Below are 24691 nucleotides of genomic sequence, written 5' to 3'. Positions count from 1 at the left end.
ACGTGTCTCTGGTTCTGCACTGTTGGTGATAAATAGGACCACAGCATCATTTTCACTAAGGACATTGTGATTTTGGAGGAGGTTGGTGTAATAACACGAGGACGGGATGTTTTTCACAGAGAGACGAGAAAAGGTCCTCGGGGTGTGTGCGTGTGTGTGCGTGCGTGCGTGCGTGCGTGATAGTTAAAGTAAACGTGCTTCCCATCTGAGACCTGCTTTATTCCAGAGTCCACGTAACAACAACACAGAAGTCCCGTGATTAAAAATGGAGTTCAGCATATCAGGCTGTGTGTAAACGTGTAGCTTGTGACAGCAAGTGAAATGGATTTTAAATAAAAAAAATAAATAAAATAAACACTTAAATGTCTGCACATTGTTGGTTAGTTTGTATACTACGAATTCCGTGCCAATGCTTTTTTTGGCTTCTGTGTGGATATGGAAACGCTCTCAAATAGTTTCTAGATCACCCTTTAAAAAGAAGTTTGGTTTATTTTAAAAGTAGATCTAGGATGTGAAAATTAAAAAAAACAAAACCCTGATAATATAAGTATCGGAACTATCCTCTTATATTTGGTGATGATACAGCATACCAGATATAAAGCTTAACGCTAATATGGTTTAGTATTTTGTATTCTTACGGTGTAACGCGAGTTCTGCCATCTTGACATGACATCACAGAATTCAAAGTTGAAGAAGTCGCAGCTCTTGAGAAATGTGAGAAACCGGTTCAAATGGATTTTTCCTACTCCGAGGTCGGAAACGTCCCAGTTTCCCACCTGTCAACGGTCATGGAAGCAATTCAGCATTGTGTAACGAGCGACGATCTGGATAGCTGCACCGGTGTAAAAAACGATTGACATGAAACCGTAGCAACAATCGTAAATGGATTATTACAAAACAGGGTGTAACTGGGGTGTCAAACATAATGAATATTTTTAAACCGATGGGCTAGCAATGGGTTAGCAAGGTGATTTTCCCATAACGCTGATACTTTTTAAAATCTTTCTCTGCATCGTCAATGTTTACGACGTAACGATAGGCCTACCCTGAGTTGTGAACAAAAGTTGGTCGCATATCGATAGGAGGCTACTAAAGTGAATCGAATCGCATTGAAACAGATTCTGTGGTATTGTCAAATATCTAACTGCCTTATGAATTGTAATCATGTCACATTGTGTGGATTTATACTCCTATTTGTGACAGGGTTGCCAGATTTGTGTGAACTCCTCCCAAAACCTTCCAAATTACAGCTGTGGCCAAATTACTACTTTTTCTAATTCCATTTATGACCACAGGGTTGTTTGTTGTATTTTACAATCTAATAGCGCTATGAATTTCCAAAATTTTGAGATGCGGTTTGGAGGACTTTGTGACTTGTGTGGGCGTTTAGCGGCGAACCTCAAGTGGAATGGTTTTGAAATGAAATGAATGTTTTAAATGTCTGTACACTTTATTTGATTTGATGCGTTTTAGAATGCAGCATATTTACATATACTTACTTGTGGAATACCAGCGTGGCTAGCTAGCATGCTAGCTAGTATTTATGCTACTGATTAGATGTATAGCTAGCCTAGCTAGCAAGTTCGGCAAAGTTGAATATGGTGTCATTGGTCTAAATACTTTAAAATAATGCTTGGTGATTTAATATATTATATAAACACACTACAACTGAAAGGGGAAAAAAAAACAGTTCTAACCTCCTCTCTGGGACCTTGGATTAGGAAGCTTCAAGGTTGAAGACCAGTCTCGTTCCATTGCAGCCCCCTAAACACTCCTCAAATATGTTTAGGCCACTCAACACCCACATAAATATGATGGTGATAATCCCACGTGATGGTCTTAAGCGAGGCCTTAACACTATGATGAACACGCAGCATGAGAGAACCCAAAGTCATCACTCACTCACACATTATTGTGTGTGTGTGTGTGTGTGTTCTCCTCCACACAATGGCTTTGAGTAATCAGGTTTTGCTTTGTGTTGTGGATATTGTGAGACTATTCACTACAATACCCTCCATATTCGTTTTTGTACATTTCTCCTTCACTCCGCTGTACAGAGGCTGAACAGGAGATGGGCCAGTGCCCCCTGGTGGCTGTTTTAGCTTTAGGTTGCTGCAGGATGCCAGTATACAGAGCAACACTACACACAAAAAAAAAAAAAAAAAGTTTGTCTTACATTATCCATTAACATTGGTAATAACGGTGTAAAGAAAACCTATAAGGAATTAACAATGCTTCCTGTTTTCCTGATGGTTTTCCCCAGGTGGTCGAGGGGAGAACGGCAGCCCCATCATCATCTTCCCAGAGTTCCCTACATTTGCAGAGCTGCAGGAGGAGGAGTTCCAGAACGTGCTGACGTACCTGACCAGCGTTCCCAGGTGTGTATTGACTTCCTGAATGAGTTGCATTTAACTGTGTTTGTGTGTAATATTAGATATCATATAAATGTTCCAAGGGTTCCTGAGCATTCCATACAGTCCATAGATGCTAACACACCAGCTACTCGATGCTCTTTGTTTAGGAACCAAGTGTGCGAGAACAAAATAGCGTGCATCATAGGTGAGCGATGACCAGTTTGGTAAACGTTAATCCAGGGTTACGCTGGTCATCAGAAGAGGAGCCAAGAGAGCTGTTTTTGAGGTGGGTGATGGGATCTTCTACGCTCTGCTTCACGACAAAGCAATGACTGGCCAATCGCCTGCTTCTGTTCGTTTACAGAATTGAGCCTCCAAGCATGTTCAGCTGTCCTATGACGACACGGACGAAGCACATGTTAGCCTTCACATCCCAGATCAATGGCTTTCATGAGGCAGAAGATGTAGCTAGTGGTTGATGTTGAAAAACTGGGTAATAACCTTGCCAGGTCTTGTTGTAGCCCATCTGCCTGAGGGATCGATGTGTTGTACATACCAAGATGCTTTTCTGCTCACCACAGTTGTAAAGACAGGTTATTTGGGTTACTGTATCCTTCCTGTCAGTTTGAACCAGTCTGGCCATTCTCCATAGACCTCATCATCAACAAGGCATTTACACCTGTAGAATTGCTGTTCATTAGATGTTTTCTGTTTTCCACACCTTTCAGTGTAAACTCTAGAGACCGTTGAGTGTGAAAGTCCCAGGAAATGAGCTCTCTCTGGAGTACTCAAACCAGCCTGTCTGGCACCAACAACCAAGTCACGGAGATCACACTGTTTCCACATTCTGATGTTGGATTACCGTGTGAACATTAACTGAAGCCCTCGACTTGTTTCTATAATGTTATGCATTGTGCTGTTGCCACGTGATTGGCTGATTTCATAAATGTGAAGGGTGAATGTACTTATCCATTAAATACCATCTAATAACTTCGTACCACTCGGGTTGTCTCGATACCATAAACTTCTAGAACTCAATGAATGGATCTTGTATGGTAGCACTACTTGTATTGTTCTCCGCTTTGCTTGTATTTATATCGCTTTGCTTGTATTCTCTCGCTTGTAAGTCGCTTTGGATAAAAGTGTCTGCTAAATAAATAAATAAATGTAAATAAACGTATCTCTTACGATACTATACCAGCTGAAGTATTACGATACCGAATAGTATCACGATACCACGCATATGTGTTCATTCATAATTCAAATCTGCAAAATGAACCAAATTGACAGAAATACCTCGATATACATGAAAACAGACGAACCGAATTTTCCTCTCAATACTTTATTAATGACAGTGAATAACTGGATATTGGAAAAACCCAAGAACAATCAGTACGTGTACATGAACAACAATTATCTGATATTAAGACGATACTCTGATTTAAGAAACTTGCATATAAACAGCAATTTTTAATTACCTTAATCCGATTAAAGTCATACTCGAAGTAAACACAAATGGAATTAAGACGTGGAGTGTTCCTGTTTTAGTCGCATTGTCGACGTGCATACAGACGTGTACACACCTTAATCACACTATTAACCTCGTGTGGGAGTTTTCACCGCATCGTGCGACAGCACATGTACACACACGGCAGCGCTCAACAGTTTTACGGCAAACGAGAGAGCACGGCTGCGTCCCAAAACGCATATTTACCTACTATATAGCAGGCGAGATACATGTGTATATACTATTGTACTATATTATGTAAGTACTGTTTGGGACGCAGCCCAAGGCTTCAAGCAGTCGTCTATTTGCACGTATAACATGACAAATAATTAACTGCACTTGAAGCTTTTGTAAAATTAAAAAATAAACACGCACAAACCTGTATACGTTACCATAACAAAGACGAACTATATGTCGATACGTGAAATTCTGGAGGGACGGCGTGGCACGGGGACGTGATGACGTGTGCTGTTAATCAATCCATGTTCTGTAACATCAATCCATGTTCTATAACATCAATCCATGTTCTATAACATGTAAAACGGGAACATGACAGGAGTATTCTAAAAGCGGCTCATGTAAACACCTTAATCACAATATTGTCTTATTCAGAGTAAGGTCAATAATTAGATTACTGCTGTCCATGTAAACGTAGAGAATGATGCATATGGCAAGCAACTAATTCAATGTGCCACATATTTCAATGTAATTTTGAATATAGTATGCATAATGTTTGAATGTTTGAAGTCTTGCCAGCAGAGGTCACTGATAGTTTGCTTTTCGGTGTAAAAATGATTTTACATGTTGGGATTGAATCGTTAACCCGCAACTACATACTGAAGGTGATCATGAGATTGAGGTTTGGACAGTGAGAGAATGTGCAGATGAACGTGTGTAGCATCTGCATTTGTAATCATCTGATACTTCACTGAACTGCTGGTGTAACGACGGTGACGTATCATGCATGGTGATTTTCTCTGCATTTGCTTGAAGATTGAACGTTTTTAATATTCATTACAAAAATCCTCATTCGTGTACAAGCCTGTAACTCTGCTTAAGGAATACTTTGGGGGGATTTTCCCCCCTCTTCTCCCCCCTCCCTCTGTCTGGTTCTCTCACACTGCTGTCTCATGGGAATAGGACCAGTGAAAGCAGGACGAGAGGGAGAAGGGGGTGTGAAGGTGAAACACACACACAGATGGAAATGGGGAGGTTCTAATTGCCTGAGGTTTTCCAGATTTAATATAGGAAGCTGATGTGGATTTAATTTGGTGGGGCTGAGGATCTGTTTGAAACGAGCAGCAATGCTTCACCTGCAGTTTACTCCGATATACACTGTATTCATAGGAATGATTTATTTATCCGGAGGAACCTTTTGTTGCGTTTGCAGTGCTCCTCAGTTTTCGAGCCTTTTTGCTCCTGATCCAGATGTACTGTATGGAGGGCTTGATGATAATCTCATTAACTGGGTGCAGTCTAAGGTTGACAAATTCTCTTTTTAAAAAAATGTAAAATCGTTTTACTTAATTGAATTGAATGGAATTTGAATCAGTGTTCAAATGTGATTTACATTTATTAGTGAAGGGTGTCAACATATCCTCATTTAATGTTTGATTCAGTTTTATTTACTCACACGGTGACATTTTCTCGTCACTGATATTCAGCTCTTTATTTTATTTTTTTTATTTCTTGGGTGCTCAGGATTTACATAAAAATCTGCCAACTTCAGCGCGGAAGAAAATTCCAACACAGCAGGGCCACATCCCAAATGGCTTTCTATTCACTATGCAGAGTGTGGGGTGGTGCCCTTATCTCTTATTGTTTAACATACATCTTATATGTAGAATCATGGATATACAGTAATATACATTTAAAAAGTCACTTCATGCCGTTATTCGATCAGCCAATCATGTGGCAGTAGCACAATGCATAAAATCCCGCAGATAGAGGTCAAGAGCTTCGGTTAATGTCCACATCAAACAATACAATGGGAAGAAATGTGATGGGAGTCGATGATCTGCTGTCGTAGCCTGTAGTCCTCAAGGTTTAATGTGTTTTGAGATGTTTTTTCTGCTCACCATGGTTGTAAAGAGTGTTTGAGTTACTGTATTGGTCGTATCCGCTACAACCAGTCTGGTCATTCCCCTCTGATGTCTCTCATCAACATGGCATTCATGCCCACAGAACTGCCACAAAAAATTTTTTTTTTTTTTTTTTTCCTTTTCTTTCCACCATTCACACCATGTGCACTCTAGAGACTGTTGTGTGCTGAAATCTCAGGAGATCAGTAGTTTCTGGATTCCTTAAAACCATCCCATCTGGCACCAGCCACCATGCCACTGTGTTCAGTAACTAAAAGTAGAACGTGGGATAACAAAAACATCTGACTGCAGATTTTATTGTTTTGTTTTTTTAATGTAGCTTTTGAATATGCAATTGTTGTGGGGTGTTTTTTTTTTTTTGTTTGTTTTTTTTTTTTAAAAGAGGAAAAAATGGAGTATTGTTTGAACAGTAAAACCGGATGTTGTGCCACCAGCACTGGAGCTGGGGCCCTCTGCTGTTGTACATACCTTTCAGTCTTTGATTTAGAGGTTAATGAATACTAATCAGTGAAATCTTGTTGCTCTGGAGGCACACTATCAGTCATGATGGCTGTGCCATGCTGTGCCTTCAGAGAGCATGGCTACTCGTACTGATGAGAGAATGCATCTCCCCCTTCTACTCCTCCTCTGTTTTGTTCCTTTTTCTTTCTTTTTTTTTCTGTCCCCCCCCAGCAGGGCAGTGGAGTGTGAGGAACACCAGGGCAAAAAGACTAGGGGGGAGATGCAGAACGCGACGTGGCCGGCTTAATCGGAATCACGTCTAGGGACGAAGCGAAGAAGAAAAGCTCAGCTTTTAGAAGAGTAATATAGGTGTCACACGTACAAGCTGTATACTATCATGGCGGCAGGAATATAAGGGCATCAGCAGTTCCTTCCTTGCTTGCCACCTTTTTATCATTGAGACACCTCCCTTCCTCCCTCCCTCCCTAAATCCCTCCCTCCATGCCTCTCCAAGCCTTGTGAGCCTGCAGGCTGGGCTCTCTCACATCCATGCTGCACCCTGATTGGTTCTGAGGGAGCACCTGATCTTTTAACATTGGCTGGTGGATTGAGCGGGGAGCATTCTGCACTGCCTTCATCGTTGGTGCTTCAATACAGTGCTACTGCAGCTGTAAACACAAGGTTTGGAGAGATACAGACACACACACCCGCACGCATACGGGGAAGAAAAAACGCTTGCGGATTTTACCATCAACCCTCTGGATAAGTACAGGAATACAAACCTTCATCAGGTTGACATTCATCATTTTACACTAAAATAGTGTTTTCTTCAAGACGGACGTTTTGGTAACCATGGTGCAGCAGCCCGATGCTGGCAAAGGAGTGAACATCCACTCTCCATGGTGATGGACGTAGCAGCCAGCTAAGCATCTCTACGCCGTGTCTCTACGGTTACGATCTGTACGTGTCATTGAGGATGTTGGTGAACATGTAAAGCAGCTAATCGAAGGCCTGGAGATTGGTTTAATATTGGAAGCTGGTGTGTATGTATTAAGTAGTATGCAGGTCTAGCAGATACACAGATGCATCTCTGCGCTTGTGTTTAAGAATGTGATCGTGTGTGTTGCAAGATGAGAGAGATGTATTTGCTGCCATGGTGACCATGCCTCTCTGCTCCGTAGCCTCAGCGCGTCAGGAGTTGGCTTCATCCTGATCATCGACCGCAGGCAAGACAGATGGGCATCGGTGAAGGGAACACTACTGCGCATCGCGGTGAGTGTGTGTGTCATTCATATATTATGGGTATCTGTATAGCTGTGTGTCCATGACAGTATTTATGATATATGCTAGATACGTACAGTGGACTGGAGAGCTGCAACAAAAGACAGGAACAGCATTACATTCGTTAAAACTAATGAGCCGAAAAACACATTACCGAAAATGAACGCTGCATTTGTGGACACCATAACAAATCTATAGTAATGAGACGTTCATTGACCTCTACTGCTAAATTAACATTGAACCAGTTAACAACCTGGCAGATAAAAGCAAAAAGCTTGTGTTTACAATCTTACAGATTAGTTGACCTTTATATCCTTGATGGAAATTTCGCCCTTTTATTTGTAATTATGGTCCCACTTTTTATATAGGGCTGTCATACACGTGATTACACGTAAACCGTATGCAACTGTAATATACAGACTTCTGTTGATGGATTACGTTGGTACTTTTAATGTAAGTAGACATGCTAGTTAAGATACCAATGTAGTGCTAATGTATTATAGAGTAGTATACCACAGCACTGTTGAACTCTTAAGTCTGAAGGTGTTCTAACAGCAGCTCTGGCAGAATTTTGGCTGGAGGGTAAAGCAGAGGTTTATATTAATGTCTCGTTCTAACGCGTTACGGTTTCTATAGTAACGGCTAACTCGGAGGGACTCGTACGGCGGATGCTAATAATAAACGGATTACCGAAAAAAGCATCATTGTTAACAAGGTGAAGTTTTGTGCACTGAGACGTTTATTTAACGACGTTGGAAGGAGTCTCCAGTGTCAATGCTTTGTAACAGTCAGAGGTAACACCAAAACAGGAAAGGCTTCATTCCAAGCAGCAGTTTTTGTCTTATTACCTTCAAAAAGGGGGAAAAAAACAGAGATTAGTGAAGGAACAAGTGTTTATCGCTGTTATAATACAAATGATAACAGGAACTAACTCATTCCGTGGTTGTTCCTCATCATCAAGTGTACCTACAAATGATTAAAAAGTGCCAATCTTCAATAAATATAATATTCATGTACAATATATTGGCAAATAAAAATGTGGAATAAAACACTTCAGGACTTGCTGTTTATAGGGAATTAAGTATCAGTTGGAAACGGTAACTCCACCCTGCATCACGCATCATCTTAACGTATTGTGTTATACGTATTGTTTTTGCTTCCTGGATTGTTTTCTCGTAGCATGCGTCGTAAAATGCCGTAGTAGTGTTGTTGACTTCCTGAGCCACCGTAGATTTTGGTGAGAAATATGGGTCACTTTCGTACCATTTTGAGACGATGTTGATGTTTTATTGCATCATGCCTGTGTACATGCCTATAAACATCCAGGTGGATAAAACAATAGCTGTTGCTTTAGGCAGTGTGTGTGTGTGTGTGTGTGTGTGTGTGTGTGTGTGGCTATCAGTACTTCTACATTATTACTGCTCACCTCTTTATAGGCGCTTATATTTACAGTAGTGCTCCACTCGGACCAATGCACTGGGGCCAATATCCCAGTCACAGCTCAAGTCTAGCTTTGGATTAAAGTATACAGCCAACAGGGAGTCTATTGAGTTCAACTGCTTACTACTTCCCAGCTCAACTTGACCTCTATGATGAAAACATTGCAGTTAGCCTTTACTTTATTTGTTTGTTTGTTTGTTTGTTTGTTTGTTTGTTTATTTTTAAGAAACCATCTAACATTTGCTGTATGGTTAATATGTGTGAGGGATTTATTGAGTAGAACTGTGTGCATGATGTGTTTGCTGTATTTACTTTGGGGGGTGATCTGAGGGGCTTTGGAATTTATCCACCGTACTAAATCCCTATCCAAAACATTCCAATTCATAATACAGTCCCTCCAGGATTTTGCAATTTTGTGATTGTGGAAATTGTGGAGCTTGAAATTTTTCAAAATTACAGCAGATTATCAGCAGATTTGAGCCAGGATGTGTCACGTGACATCATCACAACGTGCATTCAGTCAAAGGTCTCATTTGCAACAAACATCACTGCAAAACGATTTTGTGCAATTGCAGTTTCACCAATTTGAATAGTTTTCCCCAGAAATGGAAGTCACTTTCTTTTTTTTTTTTTTTTAAAAAAAAAAAAAGGCCACAGCAAAGTTGAGCATTTTTGGTCGCAACAATCACAAAAAAAACTCCATGAAATCCTGTACGATCTGATATCATCGCATGACTATAAACTGGGGTGGTCGTTGTTGGTGGTGTTTGTTTGTTTGTTTGTTTGTTTGTTTGTTGTTGTTGTTTTTTAACCTTATTGGTTGGCAGGTGACCAAACTGGGGATAAAATACTGCAGGACAAATACTGAACTACTGATCAGCAGGCTGTGAGATTGAATCCCAGTACCACTAATCTGTCATTTGATCATTTGATGAACCCTCATCTGCTCAGCTCAGTTGTACGCTGGTTTGAATAAAAGGATCTACCAAATGAATAAATATAAACGCAAATGTAAATGGTAGACAAAATGTTGGAATATTCGACCAAAAACAATCATGGGGATGGTGTGCGGGTGTTTGGTAAAGTGGTCAGTTAACTGATATGAGAGGATAAGATAGATGGCCCTCATTATGGGTTTAGTGGGATTACTCTCGGTGGACCTGTTCAGCTGTCAACAAGATTAGAAACCACAGGGGGTGTAAAATGGGGGCTGTGTGTGTGAGAGAGAGTGAGGGGGGTGTTTCTCGGACAATAGGGAAGAAGTTACTGGGTTAATCAGATTAACAGTACTGACAAACTTCAGTAGTGATTCTCATTTCAGCTAATGGAGTAAATAAGGGTAATTAGATGGGCAGTTATATGTTGTGGATTAGCTTGTTAAATTAGCTGGCTAGCTATGTTTTGTAAAATAGTTTGTAATCTGAGCTTGCTAGTTTGATATTTTTTTATTTTTTTTTTATTTTTTTATTTTTTAAATAACTTGCTGAATTATCTATCTAGTTATTTATTGTATATTAGTTTGTTTAATTAGCTGGTTAGCTCAGTTTTTTGGGGTTTTTTTTTGTTGCTAATGTGCCTTAGAATTAATTCCAGTTTCTAGGTTTTGATGTGTTGGCAGAACATTTCCCCTGGGACCATACTGCTAAGCAAACTAACTAGTCTTTCAAGAATCGGTCATGTTGAATGTGATCAGTTAATTTCATCATTAACAAATATTTACTTTTTACTCTTACTTGAGTATGTTTTAATTGTAGATATTTTTTTTTAATTTCAAGTAGTAGAGTTCTGGTTCAGTGCTTCTACTTTTATTGAAGATTTCGACAGTTTTCTTTTACTTAAGCACAGTTTCTCGGTGGGTTTTCCACACCTGGCTATACTTTGTAGTCATGATGATGGCTCAGCACTGATCTATGATCTACCTTGAATGTTGGCTCTCTATGCGTTACTAATATATTGTATGGATGAGGCTTAATGTACTTACAATAATGAACAAAGTGGTTACATTCAAACTATTTATTTATCTGGAGGTGTGTGTGTGTGTGTGTGTGTGTGTGTGTGTGTGTGTGTGTGTGTGTGTGTGTGTGTGTGTGTGTGTGTGTGTGTGTGTGTGTGTGTGTGTGTGTGTGTGTGAAATTGAAGCTGAAAAAGCCCTGATGTAGTCTGCAGGGTCGATTCGAATGGGGGCTAAATGCAATTATGCTTCACTATAACTGAATTATTTTGTTACCTCAGATTGAAAACATCAGACAGTCTGTGTTGAATCTGCATTTTTCTTGGCTGAGTGTAGGATTTATTTCGGCGTGTGTAGAATATATGGCTGAGGTCACAAATTTACATACACCTTACAAAATGAGGGATCATAAAAATAGCATTTTGTATTTTATTAGTTCTGCTCTGATTAAGTTATTTCACATGTGTTTACATATAGTCCACAAGTCACAGTAATAACTGAATTTACACAAACTAACGAGAATAAACGTTTACACACGTTTGATTATTAATACCGTGTGCCGTTACCTGGATGATCAGCGACTGTGTTTGTTTTGTGAGAGTTGTTCATGAGTCCCTTGTTTGTCTTGAGCAGTTAAACTGCCCCACTGTTCTTCAGAAAAATCCTCCGGGTCCGGCACATTCTATTTGACATATTTGACCCCAGCAGTGACTGTATGATGTTAAGATCCATCTTTTCACACTGAGGACAACGGAGTGACTCGTACACAATTATTACAAAAGGTGAAAACATTCACTGATGCTCAAGAAAGCAACGCGATACATTAAGAGCTGGGGGGTGTAAACTTGTGAATAGGTGATTGATACAAATTATCTTTTTCTTTCTTTTTTTTTTTTTATTCATCCTTTTTTTTCTTCTGCGTTCAGCAGAAAGCAAAATAAGTATACACCTGCATTAACTCTGCATTAACACCACATTTACACTCCTGAAGTGTGTACTGTTTGTCACAGTTGAGTCAGAAGAGAGGTGTTTGTCGTACCCTACTAGCCTACTTCTGCAAAAATGCCACTTCCCCCCCCTCACAACCCTAAGAATAGATTAATTGTGTAGTGTTGTTGTTTTTTTTTCTTTTCTTTTTTCCCTGAGCCTACAGCGATTTCTAGATATTATGGAACTTGGAACTTTTTTTGTTTTTGTTTTTTTTATCTCTATTTTATGTGCATGTGGTTTTTTTTTTTTTTTTTTTCTCACCTCTAGTTTCACACCTGTTCTATGTTAATTACACATGTGCATGGAAAAAAAACAACAGTATCCCAGTATAGTTTTTTGTTTGTTTGTTTCTCTCTTAGACAAACACACACACACCATTACATGATGATTTTACCCCAGACACTTGTCCTGCTCTTTTCTCTCTTTGTCTGCTGGGGTTAATTGTCAGCAGTGCAGCTGCTGCTGGAAAAACAAGGAACGTTTTCCATACAGCTGACGGGAAGGTCAGCACCGGCAGTGTTGTCAGATTTTGTCTTTCTACTCGAATGTATGCACATATTCATCATATGTTGCAGGATGTAGAATAGAAATGAATATATATAGTGTTGCATTTGTAATTCGCAAAACCTGCTCATTCATGCAATTATCTAATCAGCCAATCATGTGGCGGCAGCACAATCCATAAAACCCATGTAGATATAGGTCAAAAGCTTTGCTTGATGTTCATATCAAAGATCAGAATGGAGAGAAACTGTGATCTCGATGGCTTGGACAGTGGCATGGTAGCTGTGCTGGTTTGAGTATTTCAGAAACTGCTGATCTTCTGAGACTTTCAAACATAGTCTCTAGAGTCCAGGTCAGCCCAGGTTCTTCACCATCAAAAAACCTTTAATAGTCTGTTTCCATTTATTTTACTTGCATATGAGGGCTAATTGCTTTAAAAATTTTTTTTAAATTTGACAAAAAGTTGGATTTATCATGGAACTTTCCTTATCATGAAACAGGACTACCAGACTAGGCTAGTTTGGCATTGCTAGCCAAGAGGAGGCACAACTAAGCTATCACTGTATGGGTTTAGCTACTACAGTGCCATGCAAAGTACAGTAGCTGTCCTTATGTTAGTGTTTCAGTTTCATCCACTATACTGTAAAATTTTTTTGGTAAAAATCGGCGTAAATCTATTTTCCCCCTTGCACTAACTGGCTGTGTGAGCTAGCGTTTGGCAGAATTGAGAGACTGTCAGCCAATAAGACATGAGTATTTCCATGTGTTTTCCTGTAAACCCTGTCTGATTGGTCTCGCCTCTGTTTACTGAAGATATAAAACTACAACACCGCCGTTTTCTTTTACTGACGTTCAGTTTCCTAGTGACAAACCGCTCCAAGTGGAGAATTATTCGGGGCTCAATGCCCAGGCCATGTTCCCCCCCCCTGAATCTGAGGCTACAAAAAGTAAAGGCTCACACAAATTGGGCATTTGAAGATGTTTGAGTGACGTTTAACAATAATCTATCAGCTTTGACCTTGTGCTCTGATCCTGAGTTTTTGTACATTCTATAATTCATACCGTCACCAAACAAACCCCTTTTAGATCTTTTCTTTTATTTATTTATTTATTTTTAGAGAATTTTAATCCATGCAAATTTATGCTAACATGTGATAACTGGCCCCAGATTAGCATCTATGAAAATTTTTACAGTTCTGCATGACTGGAACTAAGAAACTCTGCTCTACCACAGTTCAAACAGTCTTTAAATTCAGGTTAATCAATATTAATGAGTGATGATTAGTATTTATTTTAAAATGCATGCTATAGCTTTTGGTGATTTTCAGTAAATAAGTTGTAAAGCACTAGATAAATGAAGCCTGTTAATAAAAACAGGTATATACAGTACTAGTATTGGTAGCAGGCAGTTGATGCATAATACATAATGTGATTAAATATTAAAGCAACCTTTGAAGATTATAAATGCAGATCAGAATGTTATATTGATGGCTTTTACTGTTTAATGCAGGCCATTATACATTTTTCTTCCAAGATCTTGGTGTAGCATGAACATTTTAGCTTTCAGTATTTGTACTTGTAGCCCATTGGTTTGACATTAAGAACTTTTTTTACATTTATGTCTCGCCAATGAAATCAAACCACTGATAGATATTTAAAGGGAATTCATGATTCATGGCTTTAATTCAAGCAGGTATGCCAGTTTTACAAAGTCTTGTCATGTTTAAAACTGGTGGACAACTTCCGTCAACTCGCCCCACCTCGTTAAAATAGATCCCTGGTAGTATTATATTGATCTGAGGAATTGTATCTAAAACATGTTTGTTCCTAATTTGAATATCTAATGACCAAGAAGTTTTAAGAAACCTACACTAAGGGTTCTCAAACCTTTTGCAGCCAAAGAGCTTTAGCTGTAAAATAAATTCCACAGACCCTCATGAGTAAAGACTTATTTCCTTGTTAAAAATGATTAACATACAACATTATACAACATTATTTAAAAATGTCAAATAAAATTTCTGGGAGTCGTAAAGCTTTCCCAGTTGACTTTGGTGCTTGGGCCCCTAAATATAGTAATTTTTTAAAGGGTGGGTTGTGATTTCCACAACTGTATGAAAATCATTAAAAAATATCATGGACCCCCTGTGTGTGCTTCATGGACCCCTCGTGGACCCGGAACCCACTAACACTGATTACTGAAGCAAGTTTGGAAGATGAGGAGGGAAAGAAAGAACGGGAAAAACTCAGGAAAGAAAAGATTTTATAAAAGAGAAGAAGGAAAAGTAAACATTTTAACAAGAAATTAAAAAGGGAGGGGGGAAAAGAACGTTGGAAAAAGAAAAAATTCAAATGAAATTTAAAAATGAACAGGAAGGAAGAGGATAAATGGCAATAAGAGGAAGAAGGGGGGGGGAACACAGGAAGTAATGTGGACAAAAAAAGACTGAAGGAGGCAAAGAAGCGAAAATATGGGGGAAAATCATTTAAAGAGACAGAAAAACAAAATGTTAGCTGGAAAAATTAATTTAAATATTTATATATTTGTGTGTGATTTCAGATTAGTAAATCAGGTTCTTTAGTGTCTTTTAAATTAAGAAAGATTTTATTAAATAAATGCAGCATTCTTAAATGATCAAAAAACAATAAAAATGATGCGTATATTTCTCGAGCAACATGATGTTGCGTCCTCTGTTTATCCAGCTCCAGGTCAATCCGTTCCGCTTCCTCAGCGTTGTGCTGTTAGCAGTTTCCTTCCCCAGACACCGCCAATCACAACTGTGCTTCTGTTATCTTTCTCTCCCCAACATGTATATACGCTGAAGGCTTCAGCCACACTCACTCCATCACTGTCGCGTTTCTCCTGATTAGTAAGCGTGCTCATAATGCCTGGCCTCGGGTCATTGGCTTCAGTACACACCGACACGAGAGCGGAGCGGAAACGGCGTTGGAGCAGAGTGAAGACTGCCGTTGCTGCTAGCTGGGCAGTGTTTATGAGTGAGGATTGGGGGCGGGTCATGGGGCAGCATCCCAGGCTCAAGGGTGAAAGGGGAAAGGTCAAAGGAATGGGCTGCAGGTTACTGGATTTATTTGCCATGACAAGGTTTTGAGCAGTTTACTCAGAAGAGACGAAAATAGACAAATGTAGTGGGTCTACATGTACGAGGACTGCCTAATTTAAGCCTAGTTGTGTGTGTGTGTTTGTGTGCGCGTGCGCGATCAAGCTGGTACGTTAATTGAATTCTGCATTCTTGTGTGTCGGCTTCTTTGTGCTGATTAGAGTGCTGGTGTATCAGTTTGATGGCAGTTGCTCCCTGGAGACACATCATAACGTGCACACACACACACACACACACACACACACACACACACACTGCATTTGCCTCTCACCATTTCCATCTTGCTTCAGTCACTTTCCTAGTCACCAATCATCCATCTCACCCTTTCACCAGAGGTGTGTGTGAGAAAGCGGGAGGTCGTGGGCTAGAGACATTAGCTATTTGATTGAAAATGAGCCTCCAAGAACCACCAGACTCCTAACTCATCTTCTCTGTACATTAAGGTTGCTAAAGAAAAGGGGTGTTCAGTGAATAACAGACCTCCATAGGCCACGTCCATCCATAAAAAGACACACACACACTTCGGAGTCGCATCAGCAGCATGTGTTTCAATAACAGTTCACATTACAAGCAATAATAGAGTCCGACTCACTTACAGGACTCCTGTTGTGTACAGGGGTGACACGTGCGGCTCGGCTGTTGTTGATGCCTTGTTCAGGGCAAGCGTGGCCAATCGGTGTCAAATGGAGCACACCATTGTCATGGAGGTCAGGGGTCAGGGGTCAGGACACTGCCTTCGTTACAGGACGGTTGAATTATGTTTAGCGTGGAGAATAGATGGCTTTTAACGCATACATGATGCCAGCAAGTGTACATTAATGACCATCGCAGGAACTGTTTGTGTTCATTCGAAAGTGGATTTAGAAGCTCTTTACATAATTAATGTCATAGAAGAAGGAAGGAAGTCGGAAACAAAGAGACGAAGGTATAGAAAAAAAGTGTAAAGAAGGCAAAACGGGCAAAGAAAGACGTAAGGCAAATGAAGCGGGATGGGAAAAGGAATGAAAAGTAATACAGTAAGAAAAGGTGAGAAACAAGAAACTGAAGAAAGAATGATGAAAAATTGAGTAAAGAATGAACAAGTGGAAAAAAAGAAGCAAAAAAAAATAGAAGAAGGGAACAAAAAAGGAAAAAGAAGAGAGACCAGTATGAATGAAAAAGAAGAGAAATGAATATATGGACGAGAGAAAAGTAGAAGTAATACAGTGGCTGAAGGAAGAACAGGAAAGCGAGGAAAGAATGAAAGGAAGTAAGAATGAACAAGTCCAAATGATTAAAAGAAAAGATACTAAGAAGAGAAAGGAAAGAGGAAAAAGATATTGGAAAAGAAAAGAAGAGAAATAACATCTTTTTGGGGGGGGGGGGTTGGAAAATTGAGGACAATGGTGGTGGAAACAAAAAGCAAGAAAAAATGCCAAAAGGGAGGAAGAAAATAAAACTTGATAGAGCGGTAAAAAATAACTGCTAAAAAGGAAGGGAGGATAAAGGGAAGAAAGTATAGAATGAACAAGAAGAAAGAGAGTAAGAAGAAAAAGAAGGAAAGGAAATAAGAGTGACGAGCAAAGAAAGAAAAAGGGAGGCACAGAAAAGGAGGAAAATAATCAATTGGAAAAAGGAGTAAACCGAGGCAGAAATTGCAGAAGAAAGAAGCACGGGTGTAAAAGTAAAGGACGAGCAGAAGAAAGAACGACCTAGAAGAAGAAATAATTACAAAAATAGAGCATAAAAAAATGGGATGAGAGGAGGACAAAGAAAGAGAACAGCAAAGTAATAATGAAGACAGCAGGAAGAAGAAACGTGAGTGAGACGTGCCCCTCCCCCTGTGATGAGTACAGCCTACAGATTTGGGCATAATTACTGTCCTTTTCTACACACTGCTCCTCTCTGACTCCAATCTGAGTCTGATTAGCACACCGATTCCACTCGTTAACCCTCACACCAGCCTCGTGCTAATGACTTCATGAGAATCACAACAAACAATTACACTAGATACACACACACACACACATATACACACATAGGGGGCACATTTGCCCAAACAGCGAGCTGGAGCCTTTTCAGCCTGGCAGACTGCACTGAACGTGTGTGTGTGTGTGTGTGTGTGTGTGTGTGTGTACACACGCAGGGTGTTCTTGGACCAACCATGTGTTCTTCAGCCCATTTTCCATCTTCCATTACAGCCTTTTTGTCACTCATCCCTAGTGTTTGTCATCAAATAACAGATGTAGTGTAGCTGGACCTCTTGCTGGATGTGTGTGTGTGTGTGTGTGTGTGTGTGTGTGTGTGTGTGTGGGTGGGGGGGGGGGGGGGGCAGCGCGTCAACACAGAGACTTGATTTTCGCAGACGTCATGCCCCTCTCTCTCTCTCTCTCTCTCTCTCTCTCTCTCTCTCTCTCTCGCTCACTCGCTCTGTCGAGGGCTGCCACTGCTGCGTATTGATGAGCTGATAAATATTTAAGGAGACATGGTGCCCCGTGAGAGGGGATTTAATGAACACTTGGTGAGCATGGGGAGTCTTTGAGAGGTGCCATGTGCTCACGCATTCGTTCAGACACACTGAGGAGGAGGGAGCGGGGCCGCAAGACCATTGTTGCATGGGCTACCGGTTCTTCGGGGTCTGTTGTCATGGCAACTGTGTTTTATTTATTTATTTATTTTTTAATAAATATGTTTGAGAAGGAACGGGATTACCAGACCGAGAAGAAATGGCTAATAGTGTAGTAATGTAATAAGGAAGTACGGCTTGGTTGGTTGGTTGGCTTTTGATCATTTTGACGAGGACCTACAGAGAAAACCAAAGGGTTTATGGGAAAAATCTAAAAAAATGATCATTTGTAGGGCTTTTTGTTTCATAGATCATGCTTCTTGTATTCAATCATTACAGTGATTATAGAAATAGTCTGATTTTATTCTAGGTCTAAAAAAAAAAAATTTCCAGCCAGAATTTTATTCTAGACTTGATAAGTACATACAGCAAAGTAACCTCAGGTCCTAAAACACACTTCAGCTCTGAAATCAGATTGGCTGAGCCTTGTACAGTATTTTATCATATTGTTTTTGCACTGCTTCTTAATCACAATCCAGTGTGACCTTTTTGTTTTTTAATACCCTCTCTTGAATTTCCATTGGCTTTATTATTATTTTGTTAAGACATGCCGTGTGTCGTAATAGTGTGTGTGTTTGGGTTTTTCCAGGGCTCGTTCCCAGGAAACCTGCAGCTGGTATTGGTGTTGCGGCCCGCCGCCCTGTTCCAGCGTGCACTCTCAGACGTCCTCTTTAGACTCAACAAGGATGAGTTTAAAATGAAGGTGCCGGTGAGTGTTTACGTTCTCTTGTAAGCAAGACTGAAAAAGAAATGCAAACTCTAGGCCTTGTTTCTATGCCCTTGACGTTTATTTAATACAGTGACGTATAGCATGGTTAACAACTGGAAAACAGTTTTTCACTCCCTACACACTTGGGTTTCATGGGGTTAATATTATTCCAGTTTCCCTAATAATTACTGGAGGTATTTGAAGGGAAAAAATCTTTCAAAACACGTTTCCTAAATGTTTTGTCTAAATCTACCATTGTGTAGAAAAGGGACGGAACGTATTATTCCATTAGCTACTTTCAGATATTTTTAAATTATGCATCAATTCTGATTGGTCAGGGTTTTTTTTTTTTTTTTTTTCCTTTTTTCAACGGGCAGTTTTCAACAAAATCTTACTGCAGTCACTTTTTTTGTGCAGGAATCTCAAATAGTCTTCTATTGGACATATTCTGCACTTTAAAGGTCTTAAAACACCAATGTGTTCCATCCAATGTAGTGAGCACATATGGTGAATTTGGGATTCAGTGTTTTATAATAAAACCCAATGGGACACACTGTTTTTTTAAAAAAAAAAGACAGGATGGTGTGACCATTTCATGCTGTGGAACGTCCACAAAATAAGTTCCAGTAAACTCAATATTTCAAGGTATGTTTCAGAACCTTTGTCCTGCTGGAAGACCCTGTTGCAACCATGTTTTAAGTTTGTGTTGCTTTAGTATTTGGTTCAGAATCTGTCTTCATGATGCCAGCTTTCTGAAGTGTATCAGTACCTTTTCCAGCAAAACACACCTACAACATGATGCTGCCACCCCCATGCTTTACAGTTCTTCAGCTTAATAGCCTCATCCTTTATACATAGTGCTGATCATTATGGCCCAACAGCACTCCTCCAAAACACTAGGTCTTTGTCCTGGTGATCACCTGCAAACTTCAGTCTGGCTTTTTAATACCAGTCTTGGACTAGGGCCTTCTTTTTTTTTTTCCATGACTGCCTTTCAGACCATGGTGATATATAGGACTGTCTTAATGGTGGATGTACATATTTTAGTACCTGATGCCTCCAACTCCTTCACAATTTCCTTTGTTGTTGCCATGCCTTTAGGATTAAACTTTGTTCATCCCCGGGACATTTTTGAGCCTACTTATTGAATGATTCAGTGTCTGTGTAGTCCCAAGATTTATACATTTGCTTGCAGTTGTTCGTCCAGATGCTCATGGTACCTTCAGTTGTTTGGAAATTGCTCCTAAAGAGGAACGGGACTTCCTTTGGTGGTCCACATTTTGTTCCTGAGGTCTTGGCTGACCTTGCTTGGATTTTCTCATGGTATCAAGTGTAAAAGGCACCATCTCTAAAATACACTACCAAATGCACTTCCACTTAACTCCTAATTACGCCAGTTGGCATCTCGGAAGCGTCTAAAAGTCCACTGCATTTCAATTTCAACTTGCTTGCTTTTGAAAACTTACAGGAATAGCTTGTATCAAATTGCTCATGTTGAGTTTCCTTCTGTAAATGCTACATAAATATACTTCTCATAGAAACCTTCATTATAGCAACAAATACGTATTTTCTTGTTAAATAATACATGTCTATTGCTGCATTTAAAATGATTGGCTTGTTAATATTTGAATCCTATTTCACGTAAATAAAATGTGAATGTGCTGCTTTTGAAAGAAATGTTTACTATAATACACGCACATTTACAGTCCAAAGGTCTGAGCTGAGGCTGTTTCCAAGTCAATGGGAACAATAGCACAAACTCGATTACGTGCACGCATAAGACGTAACGGTTAAGAGACAGCAACAGCTACGTTAACAGTTGAAAAGTATCAATAAAATGTATAGTTTTACCCTGCCACTGTCTAGTGTTAAACACTATACAAAGAAATTTTATTGAATTGAGTATTGCATCACAGCAAAAGGAAGTGCATTTTTGGATGCTGATGATTTACAGAATATTAGTATTACTTTGTATTGTACTGGTTTTTGATCAAATGGTAGTTGTTGGTAGTGGACCGTGATTTATGAACGCATCAGCATGAACGCACGCACGCACACACACACATGCGCACACACACACACACACGCACACTTATTTTCTGGTTCAGTGTGCTTCATTATTACACTAATTACATCTGAATTGCTGATGGTCTCCCCTAGAGCATGTTGTATGATAATACATGAAAATTGTGTGTGTGTTGCAGGTGATCATGCTTAGTTCAGTGACTGAGCTGCACAGCTACATAGACCGCTCCCAGCTGACCCAGGAGTTGGGAGGCACTCAGGAGTATTGCCACGAGAAGTGGATCTCACACCGCACTGTAAGTACAGCACCGGCAGTTACAGAATAGCGAGAAATACACTTCATAGGTTTTATCTATTTATAATCCCGTTTAATGTTGTGGAACGTCCATGAAATAAGTTAGTTCCTGTTAGCATTTACGTCAAAAACGGCTATAACCGTATCTCCCATGTCGGAACATGTACTGACACTGGAGACTCCTTCCATAAACGTCCATCACACAAGCCAATTGTTACAAAAGAAATGGTAACGTATTGCAGCGAGAGCATTATGATCGTTATAAACCTGTGATTTACCTCGCAGCTGGAAATACAGTCAAAGCTGCAGTTATAGTAAATGAATCGACACTTTCTGACCAATCAGAATCGAGAGTTCAACAATGTGGTGTAACATGCCACAAGTGATTATTATTTATTACTATTATTAATAAAGTAGTTAACATTTCTATTAATTGATGTAAGTTTGATCAACATGAACAAGTGGTTCATTAGACAAGTGGTTAAGTGGATCATTAACTTGTGGGTTGCAGATCTCACAAGTTTTCTGCATCGCAGCTTTAATACGCAGCCTCATGCGTTTTATCAGATTGCTTATAATTGAAATTATGCTAATTTACGTGTACTTATTCAGTCATGGATGAAATAAACATTAGTTAAGGCAGGTCTTCATTATTTAGCCAACACTCTAACAGATGTTAATTAATAACGTGGCGTATTAACGATCATAACATGCGCATGCTGTAAATAATTTGCTCATAATTACGTACTGTGTAATCCTGATGCTTTACAGTAACTGAGGTAATTTCATGGTAAATAAAAGAATTTCACTTCTTTATATTATTGAACTGACGTTTTATTCTGAAATATCAAACATCAGAATGAGTAACTAGAGCACGAGACTCCTTCTGTTTTTAATAAAAATCATTCCTGGCATTCTCCTCAACTCCCAGAAGTGTGTCTATGTTTATGGTTCTAGCGTAAAAGATCGTTTTAATTAACCGTACACGACGCACCGTCGGATATTTATCAATCATGTGGTCGTGTTAGGTTAAGCGCTAGTGTTTATTTCCTGGTTTAGTGTACACTGGGGGTGCTTCAGTATGTGTATTTTTATAAGACTCCATCTTTATTAGTGTGCTTTGAAGAAGGCGGTGTTTAGTCATTTGCATTTAGCCGGTTTTTACACCATGCTAGCTCTCATTCGCGGTTTTATAAACGGTCCATGCTGTAACATGAGTGCACTGAGCGTTGTGTGGTTTGGGCCGTGCTCCTGTAGGCCATCGAAGGCTTTGCGCTGATGGTGAAGAAGACGGCGCAGACGCTGCAGGCGTTTGGGACGGAGCTGGCCGAGACAGAGCTGCCCAACGACGTCGAGGCCACGTCCACCCTGCTGAGCGCTCACACCGACAAGAAGGAGAAGATGAAGGTGAGGAAGAGGAGGTTCAACATAACGTTATAGTACGTGACCGAAGCAAACTGTCTGGATTAGTTCAGAACTGGATTAAGCACAGAGTCCGCAGAGACGTTTACCGTCAGCATGTTTACGTTCTGCCACAGGATTAATAATGGAGGCTTACTATTAATTAGACTTAATCACAAAAGGGTTCTTCTTTTTCGTCCTTCCCTTCTTCCTTCCTTCCTTCCTTCCATCTGATAATTTATTTACCTCCATTATTCGTCTCTTACATTCTTCTCTTCCTCACTTCCTTCGCTTGGCTTCTTCATTATCTGTATCTTCCTTCCTTCCTTCAATTCCTTTTCTTTCTTTCTTTCTGTTGTTCTTTTGTTCTGTTCTTCCTTTCATTTTTCTTCCCTTCTGTCTTTCCTTCCTTCTGTTGTTTCTTCCTTCCTTCCTTTTATTAAATAATTCGCTTACCTTTATTTTTCTCCATTTCCTGTCTTTTTTTTTCTTCCTCTCTTCCTTCTCTTGTCTTCTTTACTATATCTTTTTTTCTTCCTTCCTTTCTTTTGTTCTTTCTTTCGTTCGTTCTTTCTGTCCTCCATTTTCCCCTTCTACCTTTTGTACCCTTTCTTTTGTTCCTTTTTAATTTTTTTCCTTCAATTCTTTCTCTTTCATTCTTTTGTTCTTTCCTTTCATATCCATTTCTTTCTCATCTCATTTCCTATTTTCCATTTTTAAAATTTTTCTTTCCTTCCCTTTCGCTCTTACCGGTCTCTCTTCCCCCATGTCCTTCCCTGTCCACCTGTTCTCTTTTATTCCCTTATATTTATTTTTTGCTTTCTCTCTTCTGCTGCTTTTTCCTTCTTTCTGTACTTCCCTCCTTCTTTTCCTTCCATCCGTGTGTATTCATGTGTGCAGGAGGACCTGAAGATAGCTCTGGGTCAGGGTGGGCGCTTGCTGGACAGCATCAATGAGCCACTGGCGTCAGATCCAGAATACAATATGAACCACGATGAGCTGGAGAACCTGGCTACTGTGCAGAGGTGTGTGTGTGTGTGTGTGTGTGTGTGTGTGTGTGTGTGTGTGTGAACACTTGTATTATTTAAACTGTGTGTATTCCTGATAAATCCATTGCGGTTAAACATTTCATTCTATGTAGCTGTTGAATCTGTGCTCAGGGGCAGGTCTGGAGTGTGTTTTATAACTCCGGCATGGCCTATATTATATAATCTCACACAGATAGCGGAGGCTGAGGTTGCTTTATTTTAGGGCACTCGGAACACTCCAGTGGCAGCTTGCGCTTGTGTTAGCTTGCCTTCCTACGGGGGCGGATCTTCAGCTTATGTGCATACTTCATCTCAATGAAATCTGTGTGCTTACGTGTGTAAGCTATGCAAGAAAAATGCAGCAGTTATACTTTTAGAACATCATAAATATTTTGGTACCACTAGTTTATCATCATCTCTATTCTTTTTAATTGTTTATTTTTAAAATTTTGTTGCCCTCTTATGTCTCTCCAGGCTACTCGGGCAGCTGGATGAGACCGAAACAGCGTTCGATGACTTCTGGGAAAGGCATCAGACCAAACTGGAACAGTGTCTTCAGCTGCGCTATTTTGAACAGAACTTCAGGGAGGTACGGGATCGTGTGTGTGTGTGTGTGTGTGTGTGTGTGTGTGTGTGTGTGTGTGTGTGTGTGTGTGTGTGTGTGAGTGAGATGATACACACTCTCAGGATGGCCACGTCAACATATTGCCTACCAGGTTTTCTGATGAGTCGTGTTTTTATGATCTGGGATTTTAGGTCCGAGCCCATTTGGATCTGGTAGCTGATAAACTGTCCGGATTTTCCGAGGTGGGCATAAGCCCCGCCCATGGCGAGCACATCCTAAAGGAGCTGAGCAATCACGAAGAGAGAACTTGTGTAAGTATGCAAATTCACGAGATTCTAATGGATTTAGCTGGGCTGTAACCAACGTCGGTCTCTAGA

General features: G+C 39.9%; 1 protein-coding gene across 11 annotated transcripts in view; it reads left to right on the top strand.

Annotated features, from left to right (window-relative positions):
- Positions 1 to 24691, top strand: part of mcf2la (mcf.2 cell line derived transforming sequence-like a) — an 80358-nt gene that overhangs the window by 33353 nt on the left and 22314 nt on the right. For 9 of the 11 annotated variants that reach the window (XM_053676362.1, XM_017458075.3, XM_017458080.3 and 6 more), the window contains exons 3-10: positions 2264 to 2378; positions 7586 to 7676; positions 18881 to 19000; positions 21205 to 21321; positions 22578 to 22727; positions 23622 to 23746; positions 24224 to 24338; positions 24506 to 24625. In XM_053676362.1, coding sequence (XP_053532337.1) covers positions 2264 to 2378; positions 7586 to 7676; positions 18881 to 19000; positions 21205 to 21321; positions 22578 to 22727; positions 23622 to 23746; positions 24224 to 24338; positions 24506 to 24625 — 953 coding nt within the window. Of the gene's footprint in view, positions 1 to 2263; positions 2379 to 7017; positions 7444 to 7585; positions 7677 to 18880; positions 19001 to 21204; positions 21322 to 22577; positions 22728 to 23621; positions 23747 to 24223; positions 24339 to 24505; positions 24626 to 24691 lie in introns of those variants that run through there. The other 2 variants (XM_047151462.2, XM_047151461.2) reach the window with 2 other exon arrangements.

The sequence above is a fragment of the Ictalurus punctatus genome, chromosome 26, assembly GCF_001660625.3.
Source record: "Ictalurus punctatus breed USDA103 chromosome 26, Coco_2.0, whole genome shotgun sequence".
NCBI classification, from domain to species: domain Eukaryota; kingdom Metazoa; phylum Chordata; class Actinopteri; order Siluriformes; family Ictaluridae; genus Ictalurus; species Ictalurus punctatus.
Note: the sequence above shows the minus strand (reverse complement) of the source record. Positions and strands in the feature narration are given on the sequence as shown.